General features: G+C 65.8%; 2 protein-coding genes across 4 annotated transcripts; both read right to left on the bottom strand.

Annotated features, from left to right (window-relative positions):
• Positions 1-230: 230 nt before the first annotated feature.
• LOC128901109 (SLAM family member 5-like) lies at positions 231-7,566 on the bottom strand. Of its 2 annotated transcripts, none has more exons than XR_008463417.1 (7): positions 7,146-7,566; positions 3,928-4,269; positions 3,162-3,455; positions 2,924-3,043; positions 2,744-2,824; positions 1,864-1,988; positions 231-1,769 (listed from the first exon to the last, which is right to left on the bottom strand). XR_008463417.1 is itself a non-coding variant. In XM_054182911.1 (7 exons), the coding sequence occupies exons 1-6, from the start codon at positions 7,216-7,218 to the stop codon at positions 1,872-1,874; spliced, it is 1,038 nt and encodes a 345-aa protein (XP_054038886.1). In that variant the 5' UTR covers positions 7,219-7,566; the 3' UTR covers positions 232-1,769; positions 1,864-1,871. The 2 variants fall into 2 exon arrangements, 1 of the variants encoding a protein (XP_054038886.1); XM_054182911.1 differs by having other exon boundaries at positions 232-1,769; positions 2,733-2,824.
• Positions 7,567-7,963: 397 nt separating this feature from the next.
• LOC128901019 (uncharacterized) lies at positions 7,964-10,810 on the bottom strand. Of its 2 annotated transcripts, none has more exons than XM_054182757.1 (4): positions 10,713-10,810; positions 10,137-10,460; positions 9,249-9,533; positions 7,964-9,096 (listed from the first exon to the last, which is right to left on the bottom strand). In XM_054182757.1, the coding sequence occupies exons 1-4, from the start codon at positions 10,774-10,776 to the stop codon at positions 8,984-8,986; spliced, it is 786 nt and encodes a 261-aa protein (XP_054038732.1). In that variant the 5' UTR covers positions 10,777-10,810; the 3' UTR covers positions 7,964-8,983. The 2 variants fall into 2 exon arrangements, with proteins under 2 accessions (XP_054038732.1, XP_054038733.1); XM_054182758.1 differs by having other exon boundaries at positions 9,249-9,313.
• Between the last annotated feature and the right edge of the window lie 521 nt (positions 10,811-11,331).

The raw sequence follows: 11,331 nt of genomic DNA, 5'->3' as shown, positions 1-11,331 counted from the left end.
TCCCCTGTGCCTGGGATGCTCCTGTCCCCTGCGCCCAGATGCTCCTGTCCCCTGAGCCTGGGATGTCTCGTCCCCAGCACTGGGGATGCTCCTGTCCCCTGCACCTCAGATGTCCTGTCCCCTGTGCCCGGGTTGTCCTATTCCCCACACACAGCTGGGACGTCCTGTCCCCTGTGCCCGGGATGCCCTGTCCCCTGCACGTGGCATTTCTTGGCCCCTGCACCCAGAATGTCCTTCTGTCCCCTGCACCCGGGATGTCCTGTCCCCTGTACCCAGATGCCCTGTCCCCCACAACCAGGATATCCCATCCACCACATCTGGGATGTCCCGTCCCCTGCACTCGGGCTGTCCCATCCCCTGCCCCGAGGCTGCGTTTCCCACTGGGGCCTGGCCGGTTCCTCCCTGCCAGCAGCAAAGGCTTCGCTTGAGAAGCTCTCGCTGAAGCAGAACCCCCACCGCGGTGGGAGGAGACATATAAAAGAGAAGCAGGTCTCTGGGGACAGTGCTGTTGGCACCCCCGGGCTCTCCTGCCGTGTCCTGGCTGTGACGGAGAGTTGGGCTGCGGGAACCCCCCGGGTTTCGGAGGCGGGGAATGTGGGGTCTGGGCTGGTCCCAGGCATTTCACAGACCATGAGCGGAGGTCATGCCGCGGCTGCTGTTCCGACAAGGGAAGCGAGAGGTGACTGCATCCCCCTCCGTGCATGGCAGGGGGGGCAGGCTGGGGTTTCTCGGGGTGCAGCCCCCAACCTGGGCAGTTTGCGCGGCCCCGGGGATGCTTTTAGTGCAATGGGTCCATGAGTGGCTGCACAGAGAGCAACAGGCATGTACACGCATGTATGCACGTGTATGCACACGCGTGCCCACGTGTGCCCACCCCCCTGCCAGCTCTCCCCTGTGATCTCACCAACATTTATTTGCTGTTTGTACAGCGGCGGGAGGTCCGGCTGAGCGAGGGGCCCCGTGACAGTAGGTGCTGGACACACAGGCAGTGACACCCCCTCCGTCGCGACGGTGCACAAGCTGCACGGGCAACGGCTACGGCGGTGTGGGGGATGGGGGGGAAATGGGGGTGCTCCTTGGTGGATCTGCACGGGCGACGGTCCCTTCTGCATCCCTCTTTGGCCCCGGAGATGCCACCTGGGTCCCCTCCAATGGAGCCGCATGGGACGGGGCTGGGGGGGACATGCTGGGGTGTCTCCCCCCCCCCGTGTCTCTGTGGCGGTGGTGAAGCAGGTGGGACCGCACAGAAGGTCCCCGCGAGGAGCTGGAGGCTGGGAGGGGGCTGGGGAAGGATGGGGGGGGTCAGTGTCCCCCCAGGGGTCTCATCCTGGACCCGCAGTGCTGTGCCAGAGCGGCACGGCCCAACCAGCACCAGAATGTGTCCCTGTGCCCTCCCCAGTGTCCCCAGCCCTGGCCGAGCCTGGCAGTGGTGGCACGCGGGAGGTGAACCCCGGTGTCATCCCCCCCCCATCCCAGAGCATCCCGGGGCATCCGGGGACCACGGAAGATCCCCCAGCTTCGCCGCCGCTGGTCTCTGCCTCGGTCCGAGATCCCGCTCCCCAGAAAGTCTCGGAGGGCATCAGACAAGGAGGTTGGAGAGAAACTGGAGGTGTCGGGGGGAGAGGGGGGGGAAGCGTCCGTCCGGCTGTCACCCCGAGATGGGGCCTCCCATCCCCGGAGCCAAAACAGGGGCTGGAGGGTTCGGATTTGGCACACAACGCACTTTACAGCCCTTCCGGAAAATCCCGATGCTCCGGCTCTGCGGGTGCCTAGGGGAGAGAGGAACCCTTCAGCTGGGGGGGGATCCCCACATGCAGACGCCCCCTGTCCCTGGTCCCCTTTTGGGGGCAGCCCCCGCCGCACCTGAGGGTCTATGTCACCTCCTCGGCCGTGTCCTCTGGCGCCCGGCGGATCTGCTCGTAGACGGTGGTGACCGGTGCTTTCTGCGGCGAGCTCTGCTCCTGGCTACTTTCGGGGTGACCCAGGCCCTGCAGCAGGAATTTGGGGGAACGAGGAGGGGGGATGGTGAGGGACCCACTGGCCCCGGGGAGCCCCTGCGGGATGCTCTGCCCCAGCAGAGCCGTGCACCCATGGGTGTCTGGGTGTCCCCTGGGGCCAGGACCCCGCTGTGGCTGGGACCCCTGGGGTTGCTGGGACCCCCAGTTTGGCTGAGACTCTCCAGTATGGCCGTGACTCCAGTGTGGCTGGGACCTTGATGCGGCTGGGACCCCCGTGATGCCATGACCTCAGTGTAGCTGGGACCCCTGGGGTTGCTGGGACCCCCAGTTTGGCTGAGACCCCCCCGTCTGGCCATGACTCCAGTGTGGCTGGGACCCCCAGCATGGCTGGGACCATGACGTGGCTGGGACCCCCGTGATGCCATGACCCCAGCATGGCTGGGACCCCCAGTTTGGCCTGAACCCTCCAGCATGGCCAGGACCCCTAGTATTGTTGGGACCTCAGTGTGGCTGTGACCCCAGTGTGGCCAGGACCCCCAGTTTGGGCTGTGGTTGGGACCCCCAGTGTTACCGGGACCCCTGGCGTGGCTGGACCCCCAGTGTGGCCAGGACTCCCATGTGTCCCAGCCCCCCGACACGGCTGTGACCCCGGTGTGGTGGGGCCCCCTGGTATGGCTGAGGACCCCCAGAGTGGCTGCGCCCCCAGTTGGACTGTGACCCCCCGGCACAGCCCTCCCCGGGTAGCAGCCCCCAGCCCCCCCCCGGGGGCCTCACCTGGTCATTACCTTCCGGGGGGCTCCGGCGCACGATTTCGGTGTACTGGGGGTCGGAGGGGCTCTCCTCGGCGGGGACCGTGGGGGTGGCAGCTGCAGGGGACCGGGACATCACGGGGGGCTGGGGAACACCCTCAGCCCCCCCAAAGCCGTGCCGGCTCTCGGAATGCCGGGGGCGGGGGCTTCACTTGCCTGGGTCTGCCGCCTTCTCGCTATTCATCCGCCAGCACCAGAAGGCTCCCCCCAGGCTCACCGCCAGCAGGATGAGGGTCAGGACGATGTACCCCGACTTGGAGAAGGACGTCTGTCCCCCTGGGGGGGAGCAGAGAGAGGCAACTGAGGGGTGCCAACCCCCCCACCAAGGGCTGAGCCCACCCACCCCAGGAGGTGTGGGACCCCCGAGCCCCCCTCCCGGGTGCGAGGGTCTCACCTCCGCTTTGGCAGATGGCTTGCAGGTCAAAGAGGACGACCTTTTGGTCGGCGGGGTTGCTGACGGTGCAGGCGTAGGTGACGTTGGCGGCGGTGGGTGGCAGGGCCACCCGTAAGGTGGTGCCGTCCGGGGAGAGCTGGTGGCGATCGGAGGTCAGGTCCCGGATGATGTTGTCCCTCTTCCAGGTGACGTTGACGGCGCCTTTGCCGGTGCCCTGGCACTGCAGCGTCAGGTTGCACCACTCCAGGGTGCTGGCCAGGAGCTGGCTGCGGGTCCGGGGGCTCGGCACCGACTCTGCGACCCATGGCAGGGACGGGTCACCATGGGGTGGCAGATTTTTCTCCACCCCACTCGTCCCCACTGTCACGCTGGTCCCCAGCAAGGCACGGCATGGCCAGCCCAGGGAGCCCTGGGGTGACAGGATTTGGCCTTGTACAGAGCTTGAGGGGCTGCAAGCACTGGGGCACAAAGGTTGGGGTTTCACCTAACCCTGGGAAACCCATCAGTGCTCCCTGCCTCAGTTTCCCCACCTGTAAAAGTGGTTAGTACCCGTACTCAGGGCTTTTGATTTACCCCGGCGAACTCCATCATTGCTCTGTGCCTCAGTTTCCCCACCTGTAGAAGGGGTTAGTGCCTGTACTCAGGGCTTTCAATTTACCCTGGCAAACTCCATCATTGCTCCGTGCCTCAGTTTCCCCACCTGTAAAAGGGGTTAGCGCTCACATTCAGGGTTTTCTATTTCTGGCCCCAGCGCGCAGCCGCTCACCGTAGACGGAGAGGTTGAAGGACTGATCCTCCACCAGCGCCGGGTGCAGTTTAATCCGAGCCCCGTAGACCCCGCTGTCGCCCCTCTCCAGGGCCCTGATCTTCAGCGCCGTCGCGTTGAACATCTCCAGCCGCTCCTTGAACTGGTCCTTGGGGTCGGGACGCTCGAAGCCGCCGGGGCCGAACTCTGCCACTTGAATGGTGGCACCGGCGCCGGCTGAAAAGCTCCACTCAATCTCCTTCACCGTCTTGTTGGGGGGCAGAAGCGGGGAGAGCAACACGGACCCCCCCAGGATGCCGTTCACCTGCCGGGGCTGCGCCCGGGCTTGGCCGAAGAGGAGCTCTGTGGACAAAGCCGAAAGTCACCGGGCGTCTGGGGACAAGACAGGGACAGCGGGGACAAGACAGGGACAGCAGGGACAAGTTGGGGACAGAAGGACCCTCAGGGATGAGTCCCTTTTTGGGGAGGGGGGGGAAGAAGCAGCATCTTCCTGCCCTGATGCAGCCGCCTGGTCTCCTCTCCGCCGGCCGGTCCCTCTCCGGGCTGGGGACAGGGATGTCCCCCCCAGGATGACCCGCTGTCCTGCCGGAGCCACCTCCTGCTCCGGCAGGGAAGGAAGGATGCCGGGCTTGGAAACTGGTTGCCACAGGAAAAATATAAAGCATCTACTGGTTCAGATGGAATGGCCCCATCTGAACGCTGCCGACCCCGGGGCTGCGGCCGGGCTCTCACCAGTACAACGTTCCAAGAGGCTCTGGGAGGAATTCCCAGCCAGCAGCTCCAAAACCTCATTGTCCGCCTTAAACCGCCCCTCGGCCAAGATGCCTACGAAAGATCGACAAGGGTTAAGGGGACGGCTGGGGGGTCCCTGCGTGGTGGGGGGCTGCTGCATCCGGGAGGGACAGAGCCACCCGGGGGGTGCAGGACCAGAGCGATTCCCGGCGGGATGGAGTTTGTTGCCTCCATCCCGGGCGAGTTTTGGCCCCTTCGCCTGAGCCTCCACCACGGCTTGGGTGGGTTTTTTTCGGCAGCATCACCAGCTCTCTGCAAAATCATGCCAGGAGCTGCTCGGCACCACCTCCCTCGCTCCTGGCAGCTCCCGCCTACCTACAAGCTGTCTCCTCTGCCGGCCCCCGCGGCCCCCCACGTCCCCTCTGCCGTGGGGAGAACAGCCCCCCCTTCTCCCGCTCCTCGGCCCACGCGGGAACCGGGATGCTCAGCCCTGGGGATGGCGAGGTCGGGGCGAGCGGCTTTGTCCCCGTCCCGGCTGGGTCCCCGCCACGGTGAGGGGTCCCGCATGGCCTGGGTGCCCCCCCCCGCCGCCCCCCCGGCCCGCGGGAGGCAGAAGCAGATGTGCCAGTATATTAAAGCAGATTAAACGCAGCCATCCCAGTGTTTACTTCGTATAAACCCCTCCCGCAGCCCCGCGTTACAAGCTGCCTCTTTGCTTCGCTGTGTAAGACGCGCTCCGCGTCGCCGGAGCTTTTGTTGCTCTGATCCTGCTTATCCCCGGCCGCGATTCCCGTTCTTCCGGCCGAAATCTTAACCCTGACCAAATTTCAGACTCTTTTCTGGGGCAATTTGTGAAGTTTTTGGGGCCCCGCCTGATGCTGCCCCGGCCGCGGGCACCGTCGCTGCATGGCTCCGGAGGGAGGATGCTGAGCCCATGTGGGGGACGTCGGGGGGGGGGGGATCAGTGGGGTGCTGATGGGGAAGCTGGGGGTCCCCAGGCGCCAAGGGGGACAGTAGGGGACAGCCACCACCCTGAGCAGGAGAAAGGAGCTGGGGGGGGGGGATGCCTGGGGGAAGCTCATCGGGATTCTTATGGAGGAGCTTGGGCAGATGCGTCGGCCGTGGGAAGGCTGGAGGTGCACGTGTGCTGTCCCTCTGTCCCTCTGTCCCTCTGTCCCGCCATCCATGGGCTGTCCCTCCCTGGCGGGACAATGCCCACTGCAGTGAAACCAGGGGCTGCTGGCCCAGGGCACCCCGCAGGCAGGAGAGGAGGCAGGAGAAGAGGCAGCAGCACGGGCAGCGACACGGGCATCCTCCCTGCACCCCTCCCGGCATTTTCCACCCTCCCCTGGCACATCCGCGGCTCTCCGGGGGAAGCGTGTGTGTGTGTGGGGGTCCCCACCGGCCGCCCCCGCGCTATTGTATGAGCGGCCGGAGGAAATGACGGCTGGGAAAAGGCGGCCGGTGCCAGGCCTCTGCCGAGCCTGGCCGTCGCCTCACCCCCCCTACCCGCCCCCGGCATCCTCCCGGCTCATCCTGTTTACCCCAGGATTTGGGGAACCCACCGCCTTGACACCCCCCCCATCCCCCGGCAGGATCCGGTGGGTGAGGAAGGGGGTAAAGGCGTCGATGCCCGATGCATCCTCTCGTATTCGGCACCTGGATTCACCCGACTGGGGGGGTCTCTGGGGCTGATTTTAGCCCAGGTTTTGCTCTTTCCCACCACTGCCCCACCCCCGCCCCCCCACCGCCGCCGCGCTCCGCTCTGATATCAAATAATTTTGATCAAAGAAAGCAGCTGGAAAACTCCGAAGCGTCGTTAACAGCCTATTTTCCGTCTAGCTGGGTCAGAGATTTGTCATCAGCGCTGGCAGGGCTGGCACCTTGTGCCATCACCGCCCGGTGACAGCCTGTCGTGCTCGTGAAGCTAATTAATCGTTAGGAAGATACCCCGTCCCCCCCCCGTCCCCCCTCCCTGGCTAATCTGCCTGTACTATTAGATGCTTTCCGTAGGAATTGGGAGGTTTTATGGGAATTATTGAACGTGCGGATTAGCGGGCTGGGAATTAAGGGGATTCCTCGCTCCCGCTTTACGTAAGGAGCCGCTTTGCAGCCGCATCCGCCACGGCCCCGGGGGGTTAAAGGGCTCCTTGGGGCGACACGTTGGGGGCGAGGGGACCCTCACAGGGGGATGGAGCCGGTGGAAGGGGGGGGGTGGCATCCGCAGTTGCTCGGCCACCGCCTCGTTACGAAACCTCTCGTTAAGGCTGGACCGCTTGAAACCAGCGTTGCCCAAAACCATCCGGGGAGCACGGAGGGCTGGAGGATGGTGGTGGCGGGGGAGGCATCGGGGCGGGTCGGGATGAGCCCCCAGCGGGCAGGGAGAAGGCGGGATGGGGTCGGCATCCCTGCCCGCAGCCCACCCCACCGCCAGCCCCCTGCCACCCGCGGGACGGCGGCTGGGTGGCGGCCACCCACGCACTCACCTGGCCCAAGGCCCAGCAGCGCCAGCAGCAGCGAGGGCAGCCGGGCTTTTCTCCTGGCCAATTCCCCCTCCATTTCTCCTCCTCGGCTCTTCGTGCGGCTCAGTGGGCAGAGTCAGCGGCAGGAGAGACGGGGAGGAGCAAAGCCGCCTCTCGCCGCAACCCGTAGGAAGCCCTGCATCGCGGGGCGCAGCGAGCTTATTAATTAGCTCGCCAGAAATGATTAGGGAAGCGTGCAGGACCCACGCCGGCGGGGATGTGGAGGGAGCGCGGTGGGGGCTGACGGGTGGCCCCCGACCCCGCGCGTCCCGCGTCAGTGCCCGGATTAACGGCGGCGATGCCCGTGCTGGGTGCCCCGCTGGACCTGGGGGCTCGTTGAAACAGGGGTTTCCCAATGTCCAGAGCCCTTAACTGGGAAAAGCCAGGCAGCAGGAGCATCCCAGAGCCGGGTCGGGGGAGCACCCCCAGCTCCGCTCCCGGGGAGGGGGGTATGAGGGTGCCCAAGCACCCTTGGGTGCCGAAAGCAGCAGGGGAAGGGATGTCCCGTGGGGCTGCGAGGTCTTGGCTGAATCACGGGGGATGCACCTGCGGAATGGGATGCCCTGGCAAGGGTGTGGCGGTGATGCCAACGCAACCGTGGACCTGCCAAACCATCCCCACGGGCTCCCCCCCCACCTCTCCCCCTTTGGGGGGCTGCAGAAAACTGCCCCCCTGCTCCCCCCCGCGAGCCCTCCCAGCCAAGATTTAGGAGCCCTGAGCTGCTGCGGGGGCTGTGGCTGGAAGGAAGCGCTTTCCATTAGCGGCGCAGAAAGCTTATTTTTTATTTAAAAGCTCCAGCATGTCGAAGTGGAAAACAGGGAGGGGGGAAGCAGCCCCCGCAGCGGGGCTGCTCTCCCTGCAGCGGGACGGAGCGGGGGTGACAGCGTTGGCCGCCCCCTGCCTCTGAGCGAAATGAGTAACCTGCACCCCGGGGACAATTCACTCCAGCCCTTCTCACGGGGCGCATTCAAACGAGGATCCTCAAAGTGCTGGGGAAACTGAGGGCGGCCTGGGGAAGGGACACGGGATGTTTGTGACAAGTGAACGCCCCAAAATTGCCCGCCGGGGTCTCCCCGAGCGGAGCGGGCAGCCGAGCAGGGGCTGGACGCGCCGCCCGCTCTGCCAGTTCCTCCCACACCTCTGGAAGGCAGAGGGGAAATGAAAGTTGCTGAGTTGAAACGGGGAAAACTGGCTGGTCTGAGAGCTGAGGAACAACGTGGCTGGGTGGCACGAAGACCATCCATCCGGCGACGGGGCTCTGCGGCAGGCGCTGGCCGGGGGTGACACCAGCCCTTGCGCGAGGCGGGGGTTTCCTTCTGCCGAACCCTCCTGCCCACGAGCCGGCGCTGAGGGGTTTTGCAGGCGGGGATGTCCCCGGCGAGGTGAAGCGTCACCACGTCAGACATCCCCCGTGGTCCCTGCGGGACGGGGAGATGGCAGCACCTCGCCGGGGCTTGCCCGAAGGCGTGGGGTGCCGGCTCAAGACATTGGGAAACACCGAACTTTGGGAACCTTTGGGTCCATCACTCCCCCACCATTGCGCCGGAAAATGCCGCCGGCTCCATCCTCTGCCGGGATGTTGGGGTGGGACCCAGGAGAAGGACACGGGATCGGTCCTGAGGTCGCCATTCCCGTTGGCACGCGCTGCTGCCGGAGCTGCTCCCTGCAGCTGGGAGAAGTTCTTGGCATGTGACAGACAGGGATGTCCCCACGGCACAGGGAGAGGCCGGGCAGCGCCAGAGTGAAGCAGAGAGCGTCAGCGAAGGCGGGCATGGAGGTCTGAGCTGTCACCGCATCCTTCTTCATTGGGGACGGTGCCACGGAGGGACTTTGGGAAACTCCAGCCTGGCGGCGTAGGCTGCCAGCAGCATCCCTGCAGCCACCACGGTCCAGCGGCCGGGCCTGACGCCATCCCCTGCGCGGGGGAAAGGACAGCAGTGAGGGGATGCCCGGCTGCCAAAACAGCCCTTTTGGGGGGCAGGAGGGAGCTCGGGGGTACCTGGAGATACCAGGAGACCCCCCAAAAGCCCCTCGCCCTCCCCTCCGACCCCTCCACGCCGCTCTCACCTCCGTTCCAGCAGACGCTGGCCAGGTGGATGGATCGTCTCCGCTCCTCCAGGGCACGCCAGGCCCTGCAGGTGAGGGTGGTGTTGGGGGAGCCGGGCTGCACCCCAACCTGGAGCACCCCGCCGCAGAGGGCACGCACCCTGACACCCCCCGGCTCCCCCCAGCCTCTCATCCAGGCAACGGTGCCCCCCGTCCTGCTGGGTAGGTGGCACTCCAGCAGGAGGTGGCACCACGCGGGGCTCTTCGAAAGCAGCCAGCTCCGGATTCCGGGCTCCGGCAGCGGCTCTGTGACGGGAAGGGATTACACACACGGGTAAAAGCGGATCCTCCCCCCTGCCCTCCCGTCGCGGGGGCAACCGAAAGGCTGGGAGCAGCCAGGATGCAGCTCAAGAAGCAGCATGGCCGCGGGGACCGGCCACACGCCCCGTTGCCGTGGCCGGCTGCCAGAGCCGATTAGCTCAAGCCCGGCATGGCCGCAGCGTGCCAGAGCCGGGAGGTCGGGAAATGGCATGGGGAGCTCAGAGCTGGAGCTGCCAACGTGCTCACCGGCCTGGGCTCGGCAGCCACCGTTTGGCAAGCGAGGAGCAGCGAGTGGCTACCTGCTGTGCGGGGGGAGAGCAGGGCCCTGGTCAGCGGCCGACGCTGAGCCCCGGGCAGGCAGGAGGGCAGGCACCGCGCTTGTTCGTGGCCAGGAAAACCACACGCCTTGCTGAGAACTCAGCTCGAGGTGACAGCAAATCGTCACTTCGCAGACGCGGAGGGCGGGGGACAGAGGGGCGAATCAGTCCCCAGGGCTGGGAACATCCCAGCTGCGCCAACGGAGGGGCCACGTCCTGAAAATAAATAATTCCTATGGTCTCCATCCCTCCCTGCTTTGCAGCCGCTCACCGTAGACGGAGAGGTTGAAGGACTGATCCTCCACCAGCGCCGGGTGCAGTTTAATCCGAGCCCCGTAGACCCCGCTGTCGCCCCTCTCCAGGGCCCTGATCTTCAGCGCCGTCGCGTTGAACATCTCCAGCCGCTCCTTGAACCGGTCCTTGGGGTCGGGGCGCTTGAAGCCACCGGGGCCGAACTCTGCCACTTGAATGGTGGCACCGGCGCCGGCTGAAAAGCTCCACTCGATCTCCTTCACCGTCTTGTTGCGGGGCAGAAGCGGGGAGAGCAACACGGACCCCCCCAGGACGCCGTTCACCTGCCGGGGCTGCGCCCGGGCTTGGGGTAATTTAAGCATCAGAAAAAAATGGGTGCATCAGGAAAAACAGGGTGCAGAAAAAAAGCGAAGGCAGGTGCCAGGAGCCCGTTTTCCCCCTTCCTTCCCCCCGGGGCTAAAGACACAGAAAGATGGGGGACCCCAAAACGCCCCCGCCGGGGGGGGTCTGGCTGGCATGGTGGGATGCTCTGGCTGACCCCAGCCCTCCCTCCCCGTCTGTTTTGCAGACACCCCCTCCCTCGCCCTCCACCCACCTGCAAAGCCGATGGTCGTGGCCAGCAAGGCAACCCCGAAAAGGCCGCCGCGGCACCGGCCCATCCTCGACCCTCCGCTGCCTTCTCGCCCAGCAGCAAACGAAAGCACAAAGCGGGGAGAGGCGGGGGGGGGTGTCCGCGTTTGCAATATCGCACCGACACCACTTCCCGCCCCCCGGCCGCGATTTCACACCTCGGCAAAGCCCTTCCTTCACCTCCTGCGCTGCTGGCCCCGCGGCAGCCAGCTCAGGGTGACACGGAGGGCACAATGAGTCGCCGGCCAAGTTGCCCCTTGGCTCGGCTTGGCGGAGGGGGGCGAGGAGCAGGAGCGATGCCCCGCCAGGCTGCGCCCCTCGCTTCAGCTCCCGAGAACGGGTGGCCGAGGCACCGCTGCGTGTTTTCCCCACCCGGTTTCTCTCCCTGCAGGTGACAACCCGAGGCTGGGGGGGGGTTTCTCTGCTCCCAGTAACTCCAGAGATCTCCTGGCTGGAGAAGGATGCGCCCGCGTGGCCTTCCAGCAGAGGGAAGTGTGGCCTCAGGAAAGGACTCCCTGACAGTCCCGGCTGCTTGTCACCCGCCGCAGACAGAAAACAGGGTATTTTTGCGGGGATCTGGTGGG

The sequence above is a fragment of the Rissa tridactyla genome, chromosome 23 (assembly GCF_028500815.1).
Source record: "Rissa tridactyla isolate bRisTri1 chromosome 23, bRisTri1.patW.cur.20221130, whole genome shotgun sequence".
Taxonomy (NCBI): domain Eukaryota; kingdom Metazoa; phylum Chordata; class Aves; order Charadriiformes; family Laridae; genus Rissa; species Rissa tridactyla.
This window is presented reverse-complemented; position numbering and strand designations above follow the sequence as displayed.